Raw genomic sequence first — 19,949 nt, 5'->3', positions numbered from 1 at the left:
ATCATAAGTAACCTATTAGCACCAGAAATGGCCCCTAAACACTGTGAAACAGCAGGTGTTGTGCTGTGTGCAAATACTCTTACACACCATGTCCTAACTGGATGACATGTGAGTGAGCGTCAGAAACTAAATCAGTTTGATTGCATTGTTTTCTACTGCACCATCCTAACTACCTGGGAAACGGCACGCCATCTTGAGCTAAACTTTTGTCTGACATATAACAAAGTAAAGAATAAAGTTCAGTGAGGACACAGTGTCACACATGTTTCTATTATTATTCCCACAACATCATTAAGCACAGTCTCTTTACACTTCTGCCATCAGGCAAACGCTACAGGAGCGTGAAATCCAGGACAAGACTGACACACAGCTTCCACCCACAGGCCATCAGACTGCTGAATAACAGCATCAAGTGCTGCCACCCTCTGAGACACAGCTGCCTCAAGGTGGTTTGTTTAAATTACATGATGGACGTCTGTATTTATCAGATCCATTGTGGACAGAGAGCGTCCAATGTAACGTGATGTGGTGCGACAGTCTGACGCTCACATCCAGCTAGGACACGGGGTAACACTTTACTTGAAGGTATCTACATAAGGGTGACATGACACTGTCATGAACTTGTCATAAACATTATGTACATGTCATAAATGTTTATGACTGCTGTCATTAAGTGTCATTCGGTTTTTGTAATGACAAGTTGACATTGTTTGGGTTGTCTTGATTATGACAAGTTGACATTAATCAAAGTGACATTACCAGAAGTTGTCTTTGTAATGACAAGTTGACATTAAATTTGTTTGGGTTGTCCTTATAATGACAACTTGACATTAACCAGAAGTTGTCTTTGTCATAACAATAGTAATCATTATGTCAGTTTGTCATAAACACAAAAAGAGGTGCATTTCTTGTTAATGTCAACTTGTTATGACAAAGACATCTTCTGGTAATGTCACTTTAATTAATGTCAACTTGTCATAATCAAGACAACCCAAACAATGTCAACTTGACATTAACCAGGATGACATTACCAGAAGCTGATTACCACAGCAAGACTCTTAATCTGTGTTAAACATGACGACATTCTGTGATCTCATTTATCTCACCTTTTTTAAGACATGTAAAAATCTTCAACGTTCAGCAGTGAGATATTCACTATGTGGCAGAACAGAACATGAACGCATCTTAGCTTGTGTTAACCACAGACTTTATTTGATACTGACTCTGAGACGAGGGAACCACGAGTGCTAAAACTCATCTCCAGGCAGTGTTCAGATCCTTTACTTAAATAAAAGCACACTGTAAAAATACTGGTAAAAGTCCTGCATTGTAGTATTAGACGTAAAAAAAAACGCTCAATGCAGAAAAATGTAAATCAATTCAATAAATCAAATTAAATTTGAATTATTTTGATTTATTAAATTGATTTACTTTTTTTTTAAAGAAAAAGCAACACATTCTCATTTTAAAAAGCTCAAACAGTTCAATGTTTTTGCATGAAAAATGAACTGAAACTGAAACTATTATTAGATTCTTCTAATTTGTAAAGTAAATGAAGTTATCAAGTGAATGTAGTGGAGTAAAAACTACAGTATCTGGTGGACAGTGGTTTCTGTGTGTGTGTGTGTGTGTGTGTGTGTGTGTGTGTTTGGAGCCTGCAGGTGATTGGCTGAAGGCCAAAACACACCAGCGGCGGCTCAACGCGCGTCAATTTGCCGCGCCGCGTCACTTTACGCTATTGTCCTATTTTTCCAGCATTGCCGCCCTTGAAAAAGCGCTATTTGTACTTCCCAGCTTCCCGGACTGGAGTGTGCAATAGAAATCCAGTTGACGCCCCGCAGCGCGACACTTTTTGTGTGTGTTGGGGGCGGCACTTGACTTGCGTCAATGACGCCACCTGTGTGTTTTGGCCTTGAGCTTAACCTAAAAACTAGAAGCACAGAGAAACAAATGTGAAAAACAACCTGCTCATAAATGAACTTCCTTTACAGGTGAAATATTACTGCTACATAATGATCACAGGAAACATGTAAAATGATTCTTACTGTGCAAGACAAGTGTTTTATAGTTTATAAGATGCTGTAACTTTAGTTCCTGTGTTATGTTTCTGTTGCTGTGTTGAGTATACTACTGTTGTGCTGCAACTTTTACATGAATGAATCAGGACTGGGCGATATGACGACTACGTGTGATATATCGATATATTTTCAAGCAAGATATAAATTTAGACATGGCTTACTTCAATACAGGCTCAAGCTGCGTTACATAATGTCATTCCAGTGTTCATCTCTCCTCTCTCACACACTCTGCACAGTTTCTCCATCAACACTGCTCCTGTGTTTAATCCGTCATCATGTTCATTAGTCTACAGTGTGACGTCGGTCTGTACGCTGCACGTGCTGCGCTACATCAGTCTGTGAGATGAAGTAAATGACCGCAGCATCACACGTGCAGTACAGCGCTGTGCTGCATGTGTGGGAGACAGAGCTGCCTGATTGTGTCAGGTGAGCGTTTGCTAGGTTGTGTGTGAGGTGGATCATAGCGTGTCGCCGTTCATCTTGGTCGTTATAGTCTGATGTGTGACACTGAGACAGATGTTTCACACACAAGACGTATATACGGAGGACAAAGTGTCTCTGTCTCCCTCGGCCTCTCTGTTGATGCTCTGTGCAGAAATAAGATTAAAATATTTAAATCATTTCCAGCGCTAGATTCATCTGAACGGCCGACAGATGGAGAACAACTGTTTAACTCCGCCCACGAAGATTTTTAACTGTTTCAAACCTAACTGACACTTTTACAGTCATGTTATAGTTCAGTGTCGTGCGCTGCAAACCTTTAAACCTCTGCAGCTGCAGTGCTGTGTGCACAGAGTTAACGTGCAGCCCTGCTGTTTATTTGATATCATTTCCCATTTACATGTTGTGCAGCTGTTTATTTTCAAACAGGGAGAAAATCCCTGTCTTTGCTTTTTATTCTGATCACAGTCTGTTTTTATAAAAGTGCTCCTGACGTCTTAAATGTGTCTTTGACCTGCAGCTGAACACGAAGAAAACACTGAGATATATATCGTGTATCGTCGTTGAGCCTGAAAATACAGAGATATGAATTTCAGTCCATATCGCCCAGCCCTAGAATGGGTCATTATTTTTTTACTGCTGCAGTGAATGAGGTCTCCAGTGGGAATCATGTCTCATAAACCAGACCTCAGGTCAGTGGAGAAATAGCAGCACACATTAAATCAGGTGAGCTCTTATCTTTGTGCTAATTATGTTGTGGTTTCCTAGATATACTGTTGTAGTATAGCTTGACTCCCGAATGCGGGGTGAGTATATGTTCCTGTGATACTCGTATAATTACCAGGACATGGAAACGATGTTCAAAGTATAACGGTAGCCTTTACTGGTAGCCATGTCAATGACAACAGACACGAGCAATCGAGCCCTGATCTAACAGTGCAGAATATTCACTCAGCTCTTACAATATTCCTAAAAATCAATCATAAGGAGTAATTTAATCAAACTACATGGATCATACTGTGTTACTGATTAAACTCTGTGTGTCAGAGGCAGGTCAAACCTGGACTGTGGAGGTTTCTAACGTGTCACTTTGAACACTGAAGCTTGTGCTTTGGAGCAGCAGTCATTAGTGTCAACAGTTTGTCTCCTTCATCACTGCACGCCCACCAGCTCTGAGATGGGCGGGGCGAACACCATCAGCTCCTGGTATTTGTGGAAGAAAAGGTGCAGACGAGAGAGGTAGCTGTCCTCCTGGTACGGGAGCTTCTTCTCCGTCAGGTATTTGGACACGACAGGCTTCACCTGGAGGGACAGACACACGGTTAGAAGTCAAATGAGGTTTCTAACAAACTAGGAAACCACTGAACAGCATCTACAGGACACACACATCCACAGCTACAGTTATACAAACACACACAGACACACAACATGATGTGGCTGCAGGTTAAAGACATAAAAAGGACCACATCAAGCTGCTCACCTAAATTAAATCTTAAATAATCAGGTTCTTCACAAAGTCAATGAAGGGTCTTCAATCAGCTGCATTTCAAAGATGCTACATCATCCTTAAAATTCTACCGACTGTGTGTCACGCCCTCTCTTCCCCTCTCCTGTCACTCTGAAACTGTGCGACCAAATAAAGGCAAAAAAAAAACCTTTAAAAATGATTTAAAATAAAAACCCCAGGATGCCTGATTTCATCCTCAGCGCTCTTAAAGCACCCACAATCCTTTGCACATGATACATGTTTCCTGTCCCCTGATTTGGAAACAAGGAAAATATGCTGTGAACGTTCAGTAATTTCACCTCAGCAGCCAAAACAAATCTGTTTCTGAACAGATCTGAGATGAAAAAATGGGCAAACTAGTTAATCCGTCTTTCATATTAGATCTATAAGACCTCATTTAAAAGTTTGTTCTGACTTATTAACTCCAGAGATTTAGTGTCTCTCTCTCTCATAAAGTCTGAGGACTCACAGGAGACATAAAAGAAAGATGGTCAAACTTGAAGCAGCAGAGGCCGACACACATCCTGACTCTTTCCAATTCAGTCTCCAAAAACACTGAATCCTGTATTTTCCATAAAGCAACCCTGTAGAATTTTTTATTAGTCTCTCAATGTCTGGTTCATGTTTCGCTCTTTCACACTTCACTTAAGCCCCTTTTACACTGCCAGATTTTCAGCAAATGTTGGGCCATTTTGCTGACAAGCTGTGAGCGTTTAGACACACAGAGCAGGATTGGCGAGTTGATCCGAGGTGCCCAATTTTTCTGCCTCGTAGGGTAGACATATTGGTGGAACCTTTTAGTTTAAACAGAACCAAGGGGGGCTGTTGATGACTTGTGGGAGGGGCTGTTGATGACTTGTGGGAGGAACTGTTGATGACGCCGCACGTGCGAGCCACTGGCGGTGGATAAACAGGAAACAGCTGATAGCAGGAATTAGCGAGCAGCTAGTAGCAAGAGGGAAACACAAACCTGACAGACACTGTAAAGATGAGCAACTGGGGAGACAAGGAATTGCGCGCCCTCCTTGTCCTCGCAAACGAAGAGGCCATTAACCGTCAGATGACGGGGACGGTGAAGAACGGGCCAACTTACGAGAGAATCACCGAAGGACTGACCAGCCGCGGCTTCCCTCCCACGTCACTGTTTACGTCACACGCTGAGCTACACGTTTTGTTACTTGCTCACGCCCCCCATTGCCCTGAAAAAGGGTAACCCCTTTTTCAGGGCAATGGGGATAAACCAAGACGGTCCACTGCTGTATCAGTGTCACGTGGGGTTGGCGACCACCACGCCCCTTTAGGAGACTAACAGCAGGTCCTGAGTCCATTGACTTCAGTGGGAGCAATGAACGTGAATACATATTATGGCCGATTCTTTCGCCCCATAGTCACAGAAGCAAATATTGGATCCATTTATCACAAGCCACATATCTTCAGAACATTCCGACACCAAAATGGCAAATTTCAGACGGACAAATCAGGAGGAAATTTACTTTGTTCAAGACCTGTTTCTGTCTTAACAACACACTCTCGCAAGATCTGGCAACAGATATCTTCTCTCTGGTGCTGAAATCAGTGCAGTTTCACCAAAGACACTGGATTAAAAAAATGATTTTTTCCAGCGGATGTCTTAGTTACAACATGATTGAGCTAACTGGAGTAGTTTCATGTCGTATCCGACAACGGGAGGCTTTTAACAGATGACGTCCTGATGTTAGCTTTGCTGCTGCTGTTAGCTGTCCCTGTCAGCTGATGCTTTCTAGACATTGTGATTTCCCAAAACTGAATAAATACCACACATAGCAACACAAAACTGCTTTGCTAGCTCAATCATGTTGTAACTAAGATATCCGCTGGAAAAAATATTTTACTCACGGACCGTTTATTACAGACACCGCTAACAGCTAACGGTTAGCCCAGCTAATCTACGATAATCAAGCGAGGTTGGGGATAGTCGTCTTTGATTGGGCTACGGGGGACAACGCCTACTTAGGAGACCAGAAATGTACCATTTCATACAATGGGGGTATACTGTAGGTGGGCCATCTTGTTATAATATAATATCTTTGGTATAAACAAAAGTAGGTAGGCGGCATTTTGCTGCACTCCCCGATTTTGTTTTTATACTGCCAATGCTGAAAAAACACTGATTGGGCTTTCCTGCAAATTTGCACAATTCCTGTTTAAAAAGGGCTTCTCTACCAAAAGTTTCCCTGATGCTGAGAAACTTCCTGCAGAGCCACAGCCGACATCTCACAGTATTATTTTCACAGGTTCAGTCAAACTCCTCACGGCGAGTAAACTGACGCTCATGTGTGAAATCGCAAGGTGCCCCTTTAAGACCTGTGTGTGTGTGTGTGTGTGTGTGTGTGTGTCTTCTCCACACATTAAGGACACAACTAATGGAAAAATAAAGCGAATAAAAATCAATATCAGTGTCGATCCATCATGTTCACTGTTCAACTGTGATATATGAGTGTATTTATGACAGACAAATAATTAATCCAGACCAACAGCAGCTGTTTAGTTATCAAGATGTTCTTTAATAATAAAACCTCAGTCTGCTCCATGTTTTTTATTTTACAGCACAAACTAATTTTAATGAAAAAGTTATTGCTGTCAACTAAAACCAAGAAATGGCACAGAAATACTACAATAATTAAAAATGATCTGCAAGGTATTTGGGCATTAACAACTTCTGCAGCTAATGAATTAATTCTTTTTGTTCTTCATTGGGAGAACAAAACAGGAAATAGTATTAACTCTTTGAAACATGAACAAATTGGCTTTATTTTTTTCAAAAATATGGAAAAGAAGGCAACGAGAAATTAATAAAATGGAGCTAAAATTAGCACATTAAACATTTTTAAGTTCTTACTTAAGTAACTAAGAAATTACCTGATAATAAGCAAAAAAACAAACAAAAAAGTGCTAAAAATTAAATGAAATACAATCTATGTCTATTTTCTGTAATATCATTTTAAATATATATTTAGAACTTGACATCTCCCTAGTTTTCCTGTAATTTTCTAAAAGAGCTCATTGCCTTTTCCCTCCAGGTTTTTTCCAGTGTTTTTCAAGTTTTGAAAGGTACCTGAACGCAGCACAAGAAAATGGATGTCGTTCGAGGCTTAATTTTTTTTTGACTTTTTACTAGTTAATTAATAAATTATAATTATTAGTACAGTAAATGTAAAAAGAGTGTGCGTGTACAAAGTGTACTGTGCTGTGTCGAGTGTTTAGTTTAGTAGCTCTTTGGAGCTTTCAGTCATTTTGCATGATCTTCTTCAGCAGATGGAGCTTGTTTAAAATACCAGCTCAGTCCTCGGAAGAACATTTTTGGCATTGTATGTTCCTGCAAAAAATAATATACTACATCACTACAGAAGCGTTGATATGATCACATGAAGTTGTCATCGGGAGGTGGAGGGGATGGTGAACGGCGTGTCACCTTGGCGAGACGCCTGCCAGGCTGCAGACCGCTGTTCAACACCAACAAACAACGAACAGGTTGTGATTAAGCGAGTCATTGCTGTGTTTCCAGCGGCTTTTAGGAACTAAAAAGTGAGACATCGCTGCGCTTCCTGCAGAGATAGTGCCCCCCAAAAAACAGGTATGTTATGCCATAACATGACCTTTTCTGAACGATAACCAAATGATTGTTAAACATGACCACTCATTAACCATAGTGCAAAGTTTCAACACACTGACGACATAAGAACATGCAAATGTAACGTGGTTTACAAAGACGTGCGATGACAACATTATTTCTGGCTGTTGGGTTGGAAGTGCTCTGAACTAGAATCACCTCCCCGCAGTCGTTTGCATCTGAGCACCAGTCGAAACTCTCTGACAGTTTACATCCATGTTGGTTTTATTTATTTTATGTATTTAGTTGATTTATGTTGCTTATTTAATGTTCACATACTGACTGTTTGTTCGCTTTTCTGTTTATTTTCTTGATCTCATGACTTATTAAGCAGCTTCAGTTTAAGGTTAAACACATTTTCACTTAGTCTCTTCAAATATGAGCTTCTTTATGACATTATTTAATGCCTGTAGATTAAAAAATGCCTCTAAATTCAAAGTGCTGACTGTAGTGGACAATAAAGTTTCCTCCTGTTGGTTCGACCCTCTGAACTCCTTCACCTCTCCGTCTGTTTCATGTCACGAAGCATTAATCTCCCTTTGTGCTGAAAACAATCCGGCAGAGCTGCAGTGAAAGTCCACTCAGCGTGTGGAAGCTGCTAATATATAATGATCTGCACCTCACCTTCAGACACATGTTATCAGACAGGAAGGGGAAGAGATGGTGCTCCACGTGGCAGTTGATAAGCGAGTGTCCGAACACCCAGTCCAGCACGGGGTTACGTGGCAGGTTCAGGACTCCGTGGGTCATCTGGTAGATCCTCTTCGGACGGCGGGTTGGAGAGAACATGCGGAGGCCGATGTGCTGCCAATGACACATAGTTAGAGACAAGACTGGTTAAAGGAGCACTTCATCCACACAATGATCATTTATGAGTCGTCCTGTTACACTGAATATGAGAAGGTCTTTGTGCACACCTGAAAGCACCCTTAGTTTCAGGTTTGCCTTGTGAAATAAACATATTTGATAAAACACAGATTGAATTAGGAATGTGTAAAATATTAGCTATAAACTAAGACTAGACAATAAGCACCACATTACGCCCCTGAACATCTCAGCTCAATCTGTGTTTAGTTGTGCAGATTTCTCCTGTTTAAATGTCCACACACAAAGTGACACACAGTGAAGCTGAGGCCACAGGGAGGCAGAACCAGCTCGACCAGACTGGACTTCACTTCCTGGAATTTCAGTATTTGATTGACGTCAAAGGACCAAATCAAGAAAACTGCTTGTAAAAATACAGAGTAAACTGTGTGTTTTCATTGAGTGTTATTAAGTGAAACTTGTTTTCTTGCATATAACGGAGGAGTTTTACGACACAATGTTTGGAGTCAGGTTAATCCTCAGCTTGACGCACACTGAGTTCAGGGGACAACAGATAGGACAGCGGCCAACAACAGCAGCAGGATCAGGGGAGAGCAGGTTCTCAGTGTGACGCCCCAGAGAGAACAAACACTTCCCCTGCTGGACCCTCGACTCCACGTCAAGAACCTGCGTTTAATCCACCTTCACACACTTTGATCAGAACAATGCACAATGACCTGCGGCACTCACACTCCATCTGGGAAAATCATGCATGAATTGTTCCTTTTTATCCCTTTAGTTCACCGGCCGGTCTGATCGACCACGACACAATGCTGCTTTGAGTCTGAGTAACAAGAGGCGCTCTCATGACCGTTTGGCCAGAAGTCTTTACCAAATCTGTTGGAGGGGAGCACATGAGCCCGGCTGTGTCTGGGTGAATTCAGGGTTAGCGTAGGAGTGGTCCATTTAGGAGCTGTTCTGGAGCTTTTACCTTTTTAACAACATATTTTATTAGCATTTTGGGAACTGTCACACAATCATTTAGTGACTCGAGTTTTTCCAACAATGAACCCGCCGCACCCACCGCCAAGAGCAACAAGAACAGAAACATATCAGTTTATAATAAGAACAATGACTGAGGGGAAAATAAGTGACTAATACACTTATAGGAAAAATAAATAAATATGTATTTATATATGTATGTATTGATTACATATATACATATATATTTTTTTTATTTTATCTTATTGTATATATAAATTCAAATTAATAGATTAAATCAAATTAGATTACATTGGCACGATGGTCCAGTGGTTAGCATTGTCGCCTCACAGCAAGAGGGTTCCAGGTTCAAACCCAGGGTGGGGGAGCCCCTCTGTGTAGAGTTTGCATGTTCTCCCTGTGTCAGCGTGGGTTTCCTCCAGGTGCTCTGATATCTTCTCCCTGTGTCAGCGTGGGTTTCCTCCAGGTGCTCTGACATGTTCTCCTTGTGTCAGTGTGGGTTTCCTCCAGGTGCTCCGACATGTTCTCCCTGCGTCAGCGTGGGTTTCCTCCAGGTGCTCTGACATGTTCTCCCTGTGTCAGCGTGGGTTTCCTCCAGGTGCTCCCACATGTTCTCCCTGTGTCAGCATGGGTTTCCTCCAGGTGCTCTGACATGTTTTCCCCGTGTCAGCGTGGGTTTCCTCCAGGTGCTCTGACATGTTCTCCCTGTGTCAGCGTGGGTTTCCTCCAGGTGCTCTGACATGTTTTCCCCGTGTCAGCGTGGGTTTCCTCCAGGTGCTCCAGCTTCCTCCCACAGTCCAAAGACATGCAGGTTAACTGGTGGCTCTAAATTGTCCGTAGGTGTGAATGTGAGTGTGAATGGTTGTCTGTCTCTATGTGTCAGCCCTGTGATAGTCTGGTGACCTGTCCAGGGTGAACCCTGCCTGGCTCCACCCCCCCACGAGCCCCAAACAGGATAAGCGGTTACAGAAAATGAATGAATGAATGTTAGCATGTAGCTCAAAGCACTGATGTTCCTAAGGGGGTCATCCCTGTGCTCCCAATGGCTCAGTCTAGCCTTGTGTTGAGTTTTGACCATGTGTTTCCTGATATAAACTAACAGAGATTGGTAAGGGCTATCTGTGCAAATTGAAATGCAAAAAAATGAAGGGACATGGACGTTTCAAATGCAGTTTGAACGTTAAAAATCCGTTTGGCCATGGTGGAGGTATCAATGTCTAAAGTCAATAAAACTGTCTTGCTTGATGTGAAAATTTCAGGGCGAAGGGGGGTGATTTCAACATATTGACTCATGGAAACGCACTGAACATTTGACCACAGGCAAAACACTGCTGAGAACATAAAACCCTTCATGTGTCATATGAAGAGGATACTGAGCTGGTACAGCACAGCAGGCGTGCTGCAGGTATTTCTCACCTGGAAAATGTTGACATGGATGTACGGCATGGAGAACATCGCTCTGCACACAAGCATACAGAGCAAAGCACTGAGAGGCGACTGGAAGCCAGAGACGTGGATCAGCAGCCAGTACTGTGAATACAGCCCCAGTGTTACCATCAGCATGGTCCTGAGCACCAGAGCCAGAGAGTGTCCTCTGAGATGAGCTGCAAACCAGAGAATCACACGCATGAGAATAAAGTCACACCTGAGTGAGAGAGGCGAGGTAACACGGGAACTTGAACAGGATCAGACAGTAAGAAATCTATCTCAACGTTATGCTGACAGTCACATTTAATGTTGAAATATTTGAGCAAACTCATAAAGCGTCTGTGCCTTCTCTGGTCCTCTGGCGCCTCTTACCGAGTGCAACGAGTGGAGTGATGATGGGCACGGCCAGGGGAGCTATGAACAGGTAGACAGTGCGAGGCAGGAAGGGGACCTTCCAAACGCTGGAGTCCCCCAGTCCAATGACATTAGTATGAGCATGATGCATCTTAATGTGGCCGTGAACGCCGGCTTGCGCTGAGAATGAGCCGCAGATCTGAGTGATGAAGGACAGATGGGTTCATGAACATCCAAACTGTCACTGATGCAACACATAAAACAAACACAAAAATTATCAAGCAGGAAAATCCATATTGTTATTGATGGACTTCGCCCCAGCTTTATTATATTTTCTGTTTGCTTTGATAAGCTGCCAAAAACTGTCTGAGGGCAAAGAACAGCAGAGGTCATGATGACATTCTGTTTTCCTAAAGAGCAGCAGGACGCTCGGCAAACATCCGAACTGACTGGTTCAACAGTTCACTGAATTGATTGTTGAAGCACTGAGGTTGTTAATGTTACTCAACAACACAGCTTTAATTTCCAGATTCACAGTGTCAAACACATCACTCACTTCTGTAAATATTAGTGTTTCTGGGGTCATGCAGGCTGCGCCGGCACTGAGTGATCTGGGTATTTTATCTTGTCTGTTTACACAGTGTAGGTTCACTGAGCCCGAGGCCCCCAACTGATCTCTGAGCAGCTTCACTCAAACAGCTGCATGTCAGTGACCTACTCTGATGATTTTCAACTTCATACTTGTACTTTGTGCATGAATGTGTTTACATGCTTTAATGGTTAAAAAACAGTGCTGTCTGAGACGCTCTGTTTAGCGAGTGCCTCTTTAAGCTGCTCTCCCGAAAAAGCCCAGGCTTCTCTGATTGGCCGGTTTATGTCAGCTTGTAGCCAAAGTAGAAAAAAATGTTGGAAACAGTTTACAGAAGCATCTGAAGCCTGAGGGTTTTGCTCACAGGGATTACTTCAACACGTTCACCTCATTAGATGAAACACTGCTCACCTTTAACATGAGCAGGAAATAAGAGAAAGCACAACAGGTCCTCTTTAAAGGGAATAGCTTGACATTTTGGGAGCTGTGCTTTTCCTCAGAGCTAGAAGACTGGTACAACTCTCGTGTCTGGATGCTACATTTGAAGGTACAGACAGTTAGTTTAGTATAAAGACTATAAACAGGGGGAAACAGCTCCATCCAAAGGCAACAAACCCGCTAACCAGCAACACTTAATGTCTTGTTTGTTTCATTTGTACAACAACAAAGTATATAAAAGACAAGCCAGAATAGAAGGAGTCATGGCTCAAAACCAGCCGCCACTGCCCGTCAACAAAAACAAAGACAACTATGGTTAAATGTGATAAGACCAAAGGACTGGACGGAGGCCATCATCAAAAATGCTCACATGTGCAGCGCACACTTCATATCAGGTTAGGGAAAAAGTATTTCCTGTTGTAGGGATGAATAAGGTTATGTGTATTAAGGGTTATCATGTCCACCTCATCAGAAACTGGGGAGGGATTAAGAGGAAGATTGGATTTCTCTGCAACGCTAACTTTTTAGCACATTAGCTAACGTTAGCTTCCATAGCAAAACAAACAAGTGTGGTCCTCCTTTGTAAGATTGGCTTCCTGTGACATCATCCATCCACTGAGTGAGAGCATACGGGTCGGCCAGTCTGGTCCCGTTGGTCAGTGTTTACTTATTCAAGTAACACTGGCGGTCCCGGAGAGTGAGTGACCTGACATGGTGCGTTGGTAAATTCAGTCTGACGCTCTACACTAAAATGAGAGCCCTGTTGGTGGAAGAAACGCAGCGTTATATTTCTACATGAATGAACCAACGGTTAAGTTAATCACACATTCACTCCGCTCGGCGCTCTGCTGCTCCGAGACACTCTGAGAGTGCGCTGCTTTTCACGAATTAATTAATTAATTTATCAACGCTCCAGTTTGTGTCAGAGTGCGCTCCCACACTCAGAATGAGTTTTCTGAACGCACCACTCACATCCTCTTCCTCCTTTCTTGAAAACAAGCCAACACAACTTGTTAGCCAGCGCTAGCTAATGTCTGTGGTGAATTGTTTTGCCTCCAGCTAAGCCCCGCCCACCAAAAAACATCATACTGTTTACTAACAGTAAAAGGGGCTCTTAGCATTTCCGTCTTATTTGTGTCTCATTAAAACAGCTGTACACACACTTCTATTTGTGGACACTTTGCTATGGTGTTTGTATGAGCAGAATGTGGAGTAATACCATGTAATTTAACAATAGCTAGCCTGGCTAGAACTGGCATTGCCACCACCATCTTGGTTTTCTGATATGTTGTACTGAAATGGTCCAATCAGGTGTGACCTCATTCCCAGCTCTGATTTCCAAGGTAAATAGAAGGCAGCAATAACCCAGCACATGAACCCCCTTCACACCAAGACATCTTTTGTTGTTAGCTTGTTAGCTTTAAAAGGACCTGTAGGCTAGCTGTTTCCACCTGTTTCCAGTCGATGTGCCAACTAGCTGTAGCGTCATATTTTCCCTGCAGATACCAGAGAGATTGGTATCAATATTCTCGTGTAATTGCCTCATGTAAAGGCATTTCATCAGTCAGCCCAATCAGACGAAAAAATGTACGTTTTTGCAAATCACAGACACGTTAATTTTCACGTTATCAGATGCACTGAAACTCAGTTTTAAAATGTTTTGGATTAAAATACCCAGTTCTGGTGGCACTAATCAGGCACGAAATGCAGTGATTTCTCTGTAAAAAAAAAAAAAAAGGAAACAGCGTCAGGTTGCTGCCAGTTTTGTCATTTGTTGGTCTTGAACAGTGGTCTGCAGCTTGGCAGGCGTCTCGCATAGGTATCACGCCATCCACCATCACCTGCTGATGACACACTACATCACATTAGAAACAATGACAGTAACATATAACATATTCATGGTTTGCAGAATCGTACATTACCGACATTGTGACTTGTCTGCATCAGTGTTATTTTAAGCTCCCTGCCACAGAGCGTCACGTGAGAACAAGCTTTGCTGCGGGTGTTTAATGATACTCTTCAGTTTATTTCTGAACATCTCACCTCGATGAAGAAAACGGCCCAGAACTTCCCCCAGGCCTGCGACTCGCTCAGCGACCCGTGGCTAGCCAGATGTGTCCCTTTGATGGTGATGACAGCGTGCGCCACGCCCATCAGCAGCATGCCAGCTGCAAACCACAGAAGCTGAGAGGAGCCCAGCAGCAGGAAGGCTGGAAGACACAGCACAGCGACCTTAACACAGATACACTGATGCATTAATAAAAGGTGTCTGACTCAACAGGCCCACACTGTCATCCACACACTGTTGTATCTGTCACCTGAGAGCCTCCACCTGCCGTCGCTCCTCTGCAGCAGCGGTGTGACTTTCAGCTGTGACATGCAGGAGGATCATGTGAGAGGAGGAAACTTTACCCTGCTGCAGGTGACTGTGCTGCTTTGTGTCTGACATCATGTCATCACACAGGGAGTTCCTTGTACGATGACATCACGCTATATTCTTTTTATTTACATGTACATGTTTTTTTGCAGGAATCGACATTTTCAACCCAATAGGCACAAAAACCCTTGGTTATGGTTAGAGAAAGGTCATGTTTTGGCTCAAAATATCCAGTTTTGGGAGCACGATCCCTGCTGGAGAAGCCACAATGTCTCAGTAAAAGGCAGCTACTTTTCTCGCCACTATCCTGGAAGGAATTGCAGCAAAGTCTTACTAAAAAACACGTCACTATCCCCAGTGGAAAAATAGCAACTGGTCACTACAAAAAACCCACGTTTGGTGCTTAAAAAGCTGCTGGAAAAATGCTAACGGAGAAAAAATGACAGGTTGCCTCAAAACAGCAACAGATCACTACAAGACACCCACAACTGCAGGCTAAAAGTCAGCTGGAAAAACAGTGATGGGTCACTACAAACAGTGATGTTTGGGTGTTGAAAATCCCTGGAGACAAACTGACAGGTTGCTACAAAACATCCACATTTGGTACCTGAAAAACCGCTGAAAAAAATGCAAAAAAGAGAAAAACAACGGGTCACCTCAAAGCAGTGACAGGTTTGGGGGTTAAAAATCTGCTGGAAACACACTGATGAGTTACTACAAAATACACATTTGTAGCCTTAAAGCCACTGAAAAAAAAAACAGCGTCAGGTCACTACAAAACACCCACGTCAGGAGGTTAAAAGTCAGCTGGAAATACAGTGATGGGTCATTACAAAACAGCAACGTTTGGAGCCAAAAGCCACTGGACAAACAGCGATTGATTGCTACAAAACACCCATATTTGGGGGCTAAAAAGCTGCTGAAAAACAGTGATGGGTCACTACAAAACAGCGATGATTGGGGGCTAAAATGCTGCTGGGATTACCATGACGAGTGGCTACAAAACACCCATGTTGGGAGCCTAAAAGCTGCTGGAAAAACAGTGACTGGTTGCTACAAAACACCCATATTTGGGGGCTAAAAAGCTGCTGGGAGCACAGTGATGACTCACTAAAACACAACAGATTTGTTGTTTGTTGGTGTCTAACAGCGGTCTGCTGTAGTCTGCAGCTTGTCAGGCATCTCGCCAAGGTGACACGCCATCCATCATCCCCTCCACCTCCTGATGACAGGTAGCTCATATACTACGTCACTTTACATTGATATGAAACATACGAAACGTGCAGATGTTAAGTATTTGTGGTCTGCAGAAACATACGATGACAAAATTTTCTTCTGGTGACTGGGCTGGTGTGTTTTCTGTATTTAAATCTTTATTATTTTCTTAATTGCTGTTTTCAACCCTGATCATTCAATCCGATATTCACAAATGTTAAAATATTTGTACTAACTTCCTGTCAGCAAATTCAGTCTGACGATTAGATGACCTCACTCTGATCACAATGAATAATTAATGCAGTGCAGCATCAATGTTGCACTGAGGATTTTTAACCTATAATCACCCAGCAACAGAAGCAGCCACTGAGGCCGTCTGGCTGGCTCTCACATCAGGTTTTAGGTGACACATTTCCTCCCTAACCCAATAAAAAGGTGCTAATATTCTGCACCTCCTATTTCAAAGCAAACTATTTCCAGGGGATGAGTCCCCAGCTGTGATAAACAATGAGAGATGCCTCCTCCGGCGCGCTGTCAGACAAAATTCAATTCAGAAGCATTTATTCACCCTACACGCTACAGTCAGGGAGATACTGTTTGGATTATTTTGAGGGAAACTCACACATGATAAAAGCTGCAGGAGAATACATAAATTAATCTGTTAACTGCACGTCTATAAATCTAGATTACAAGCTTGAAGCAGGTGTCCTGTGTTGGTGCTGAGAGCTGTCAGCTCCAATGATCGAGTGACACGAGTCACAATAGGCACTCGTCCTAATTGAGGTCAGTAGCTGACCACCAGTGACCCAGATAGAGGGGAACTGTGGGACACTGTGAATGTGTAAACCAGTTATGACAACAGTGTTGGACTGTGGAGAGAGAGCTGTTTGTATGTGTTCCATGATTATGTTTCAGATGACATGCATTAATTATTGAGACAATTAGGCCTGAAATAATTAGTTATTTATTTATTTTATTTGTAAGTGGCCATGGTCAGTAGAGAGATGATTAGAAAGTTTTCCAAACTCACAATTGGATTCAAGGCGGAGGAATCCCACCTGCAGAGTGAGAAACAAAATCGCCAAGAAAACTCACCAGTAAATGCCAGATATCCCCCAGTACTGTCTTTGTCTCGGCTGTGCAATGAAAAAATCGTGTTTTACGGTAAAATAAACAGTTCGTCAACATTTTCATTTACCCTAAATTATTGACGTCGCTTTGCATTTTGTTCGTCTATTTTGGTTACTGCAAAATTGGTCTTGAATTACATTCCGAGTGGCATTAAAGAACATCTTATAAGTCTTAAATTCAACCTGTCTGAAGCTGTAAGGGGCCGATCACACCTACAGGTGGTGCCAGAAACGCAGATGCTTCAAAGATGCTTGAAATGCCTGAAACACCCTTGAGCGCTCCTTACGAGGAGCGCCTGTAGAGCGGGGGTGCGTGCGCAACCAGGCGATCAAAACATTGAAAATGGACGCAAGACGGAGTTCTATGGTGCTACTGGCACCAGACACCCAAAGTTGAGATTATTTCAACTTTCAATGTCTACAAATGCGCATCTAAAAAGACTCCAGAAAGACACTTATCATAAAAAATGCTTGAAAACCAGTCAGACGCGCCGTGTCATAGGGAATCAATTGTTTTACTGGCATCTCGTTTCCAGCGCTCCTTGTAGGTGTGATCGCCCCACAGGAACTCTGTATTAAAAAAGTAATGTGTGTGCTAGGGATGCATGATATGTATCGGGCCGATAAATTATCGGCTGGTTACCCCACTTTGGGAACAACTTGTGTATCACAGAGTGAAGTGGTTGGGTATGATGGTACCTGAATCAGCAAAGCTATGCCTTATGGGGGATCAAACAGAACTGCCAAATGTATTAAAATATGACCTTGTGATAAATGTAGGGGTCGTCACAGCTGCTTGAGTGAGCCTCAGATTCTGGGAGAGTACATCACCTCCAGCTTTTGTAAAATGGAGAGAATCTATGTTCCAAATTGTCACATATCAGCACGTGTTAGCTAGGGTCAGCGATGAAGGTGAAAGCTTTAAGAGCTCATGGACAGACTTTTTTTGTTTGTAATATGTCTGTTGAACCGTAACGATGTGGTGTTTAGTTGAACCACTGTGGTGCTACCAGCCGCCTGTGGACACGTTCCAATAACAGAATCAGTTTCTTCAGATTTGACTGAAAAGATAAATAAAAAAGTTGAGTTACAAAAAAATGTAAATGGTTGGTTATCATATCGGTTGAAAAATCCATATCTCTGATCTCAGATTTTAGTTTCCAAATGCTCTAAAATGTTCAGTTTAGCTGTTAAATTTCGAAAGCTTTCGTTAACCCCCTCAGGAGGGTTGCAACTGAATTGCTGGGTTGTCGGCCCCCCCAGTGTTAAACAGATAATTATGGCCCTGTCACACATCACTTTACATGATGTAAATGTGTTGGTTTATTTTTTATAATCTGCAGGTTGAAGTCTAACTGGTTGATGCCATACTGTCATTCACACACATAAACATTAAGGTCACATCCTCTTCTTTAACGAATGCAGTGAGAGTTTTAAATGGTTAAATAAAAGCTGTGTGAAGTTCCCACAGACTCTCACCGGGCGGCAGACAGAGGAATGCTGCTGCCAGGATGCTGCAGTCGATCCCTCTTCTCTCCCACCAGCTGCTCTCCTTCACCATCTTCTGCACCAGTCTCGTCAGCTCCATCATCAGCGAGTCCTTCTCCTCCTCTACACCTCCTCCATTCTTCATGTCTGAGCCCCCTTTCCTCTGGACTAAGGTCTCCTGTGTCCTCTCATCCCGTCCTTCCCTCCACTCCTCCGGTACACTCTGCATGTCAGCTCCTGTGCTGCTGATGACCGGCTCAGAACACACTCACCATGCGGCTTGTGTCCTCCTGAGAGCAGCCCGTGCTGAACGCTGCCTAAATGCTACAGCCTGAGCATAAAGTCCACAGGTCAAAGTTAGCATTGCGAAAGTCCTTACTGGAGAGAGGCATTGTCAGAGAGGCCCAGCCCCCTTCCTGCTGCTTCAAAAGCCTCGTGCACCCTCCTCATCTCTCTTACACTGTTTCCTCTGGTTTTTTTCCTCCTCCGTCAGCTGACTCCTGATGCAGTGGAATTTATTATCCCACGACCCAAAGATGTAACGGTGCCCTGTGATGTGATGGAAATCCTTAAAAATCCTCACACAACACTGCAGCTGCTCAGCTCAGAGTCTCCCTCCTCTCTGGTGTCTCATACATTCTGCATGTCGCTCACCCCCCTGTGTTCCTTTGTGTCAGCTCCCCTCCTCTCCCCTCCGCTCCCCTCCCATCTCTGTAACCTTGGCAAATGTCCTGGGAAAGGAGAGGGGAGAAAGGAGGGCCGAGGAGTGGATTAACAGTGGCTGCTCGCTTGTTTCTTCACTGGGGGAAAGGTTCAGAAGATGCTGGTGTGCAGGAATGTGCTCTGATAGTCGGGGTGTGTTTATGAGTTGGCGCATGTGAGAGTACATGTGAGTTACGTGCACATATCTGGTGTCAGTGCTGCTTTTTTCCCTTCTGGGCTGGAGGCCATGCTGACTGCAGTGTGCTCTTTGAAACTTACAGTCTGTGTATGTTTTACTCCGAAGGACAGCAGACCCTGCAGAGGAGGGAACATTAGAGCACCAGGCTGTCTGCCAGATCCACTTACATCCTCCCTCCGCCTGGAGCCCGTTGTTTTTATTTATACAAACACTAATCGTCCGTCAGTGTCAGGGTGTAGAGGCACAGCTTACATTAAAGGGACCGCTCACCCCCAAATTAAAAACACGTATTTTCCTCTTACCTGTAGAGCTGTTCATCAGTCCAGATAGTTGCAGCGTGTTGGAGACATCAGCCGTAGAGATGTCTGCTTTCTCTGCAGTATAATGGAACTAGATGTCACTCAGCTTGTGGGGCTCAGAGTTTTATAATCCACAGACCTTATTGTGAGCAGTTTCATTCAGGAACTATTTTCTGTCTAACAAACTACACCCACCGACCGTACCACTGCGCAGAAGGAAGAGTGCATCTACTCATTAACGAGAGGCTC

The 19,949-nt window shown here is 43.3% G+C and overlaps 1 protein-coding gene across 1 annotated transcript; it reads right to left on the bottom strand.

Annotated features, from left to right (window-relative positions):
• Nucleotides 1-1,192: 1,192 nt before the first annotated feature.
• fads6 (fatty acid desaturase 6) lies at nucleotides 1,193-19,294 on the bottom strand. The gene is made up of 6 exons (XM_033611695.2): nucleotides 18,492-19,294; nucleotides 14,334-14,500; nucleotides 11,282-11,462; nucleotides 10,898-11,085; nucleotides 8,300-8,479; nucleotides 1,193-3,821 (listed from the first exon to the last, which is right to left on the bottom strand). The coding sequence occupies exons 1-6, from the start codon at nucleotides 18,727-18,729 to the stop codon at nucleotides 3,672-3,674; spliced, it is 1,104 nt and encodes a 367-aa protein (XP_033467586.1). The 5' UTR covers nucleotides 18,730-19,294; the 3' UTR covers nucleotides 1,193-3,671.
• Nucleotides 19,295-19,949: the final 655 nt, after the last annotated feature.

This window comes from Epinephelus lanceolatus, chromosome 21 (assembly GCF_041903045.1).
Source record: "Epinephelus lanceolatus isolate andai-2023 chromosome 21, ASM4190304v1, whole genome shotgun sequence".
In the NCBI taxonomy this organism is placed as follows: domain Eukaryota; kingdom Metazoa; phylum Chordata; class Actinopteri; order Perciformes; family Serranidae; genus Epinephelus; species Epinephelus lanceolatus.
The sequence above is the reverse complement of the archived record's forward strand: the minus strand, read 5'-3'. Positions and strand labels throughout refer to the sequence as shown.

Excerpts from the sequence above, each read along its gene's own strand:
- fads6 (XM_033611695.2), bottom strand. The coding sequence starts at position 18,729 with ATGCAGAGTGTACCGGAGGAGTGGAGGGAAGGACGGGATGAGAGGACA. Across the intron at positions 11,086-11,281 it reads CACTCCACTCGTTGCACTCG|CTCATCTCAGAGGACACTCT; the intron begins GTAAGAGGCGCC and ends TCTGGTTTGCAG. Across the intron at positions 3,822-8,299 it reads CTGATAACATGTGTCTGAAG|GTGAAGCCTGTCGTGTCCAA; the intron begins GTGAGGTGCAGA and ends CTGTCCCTCCAG.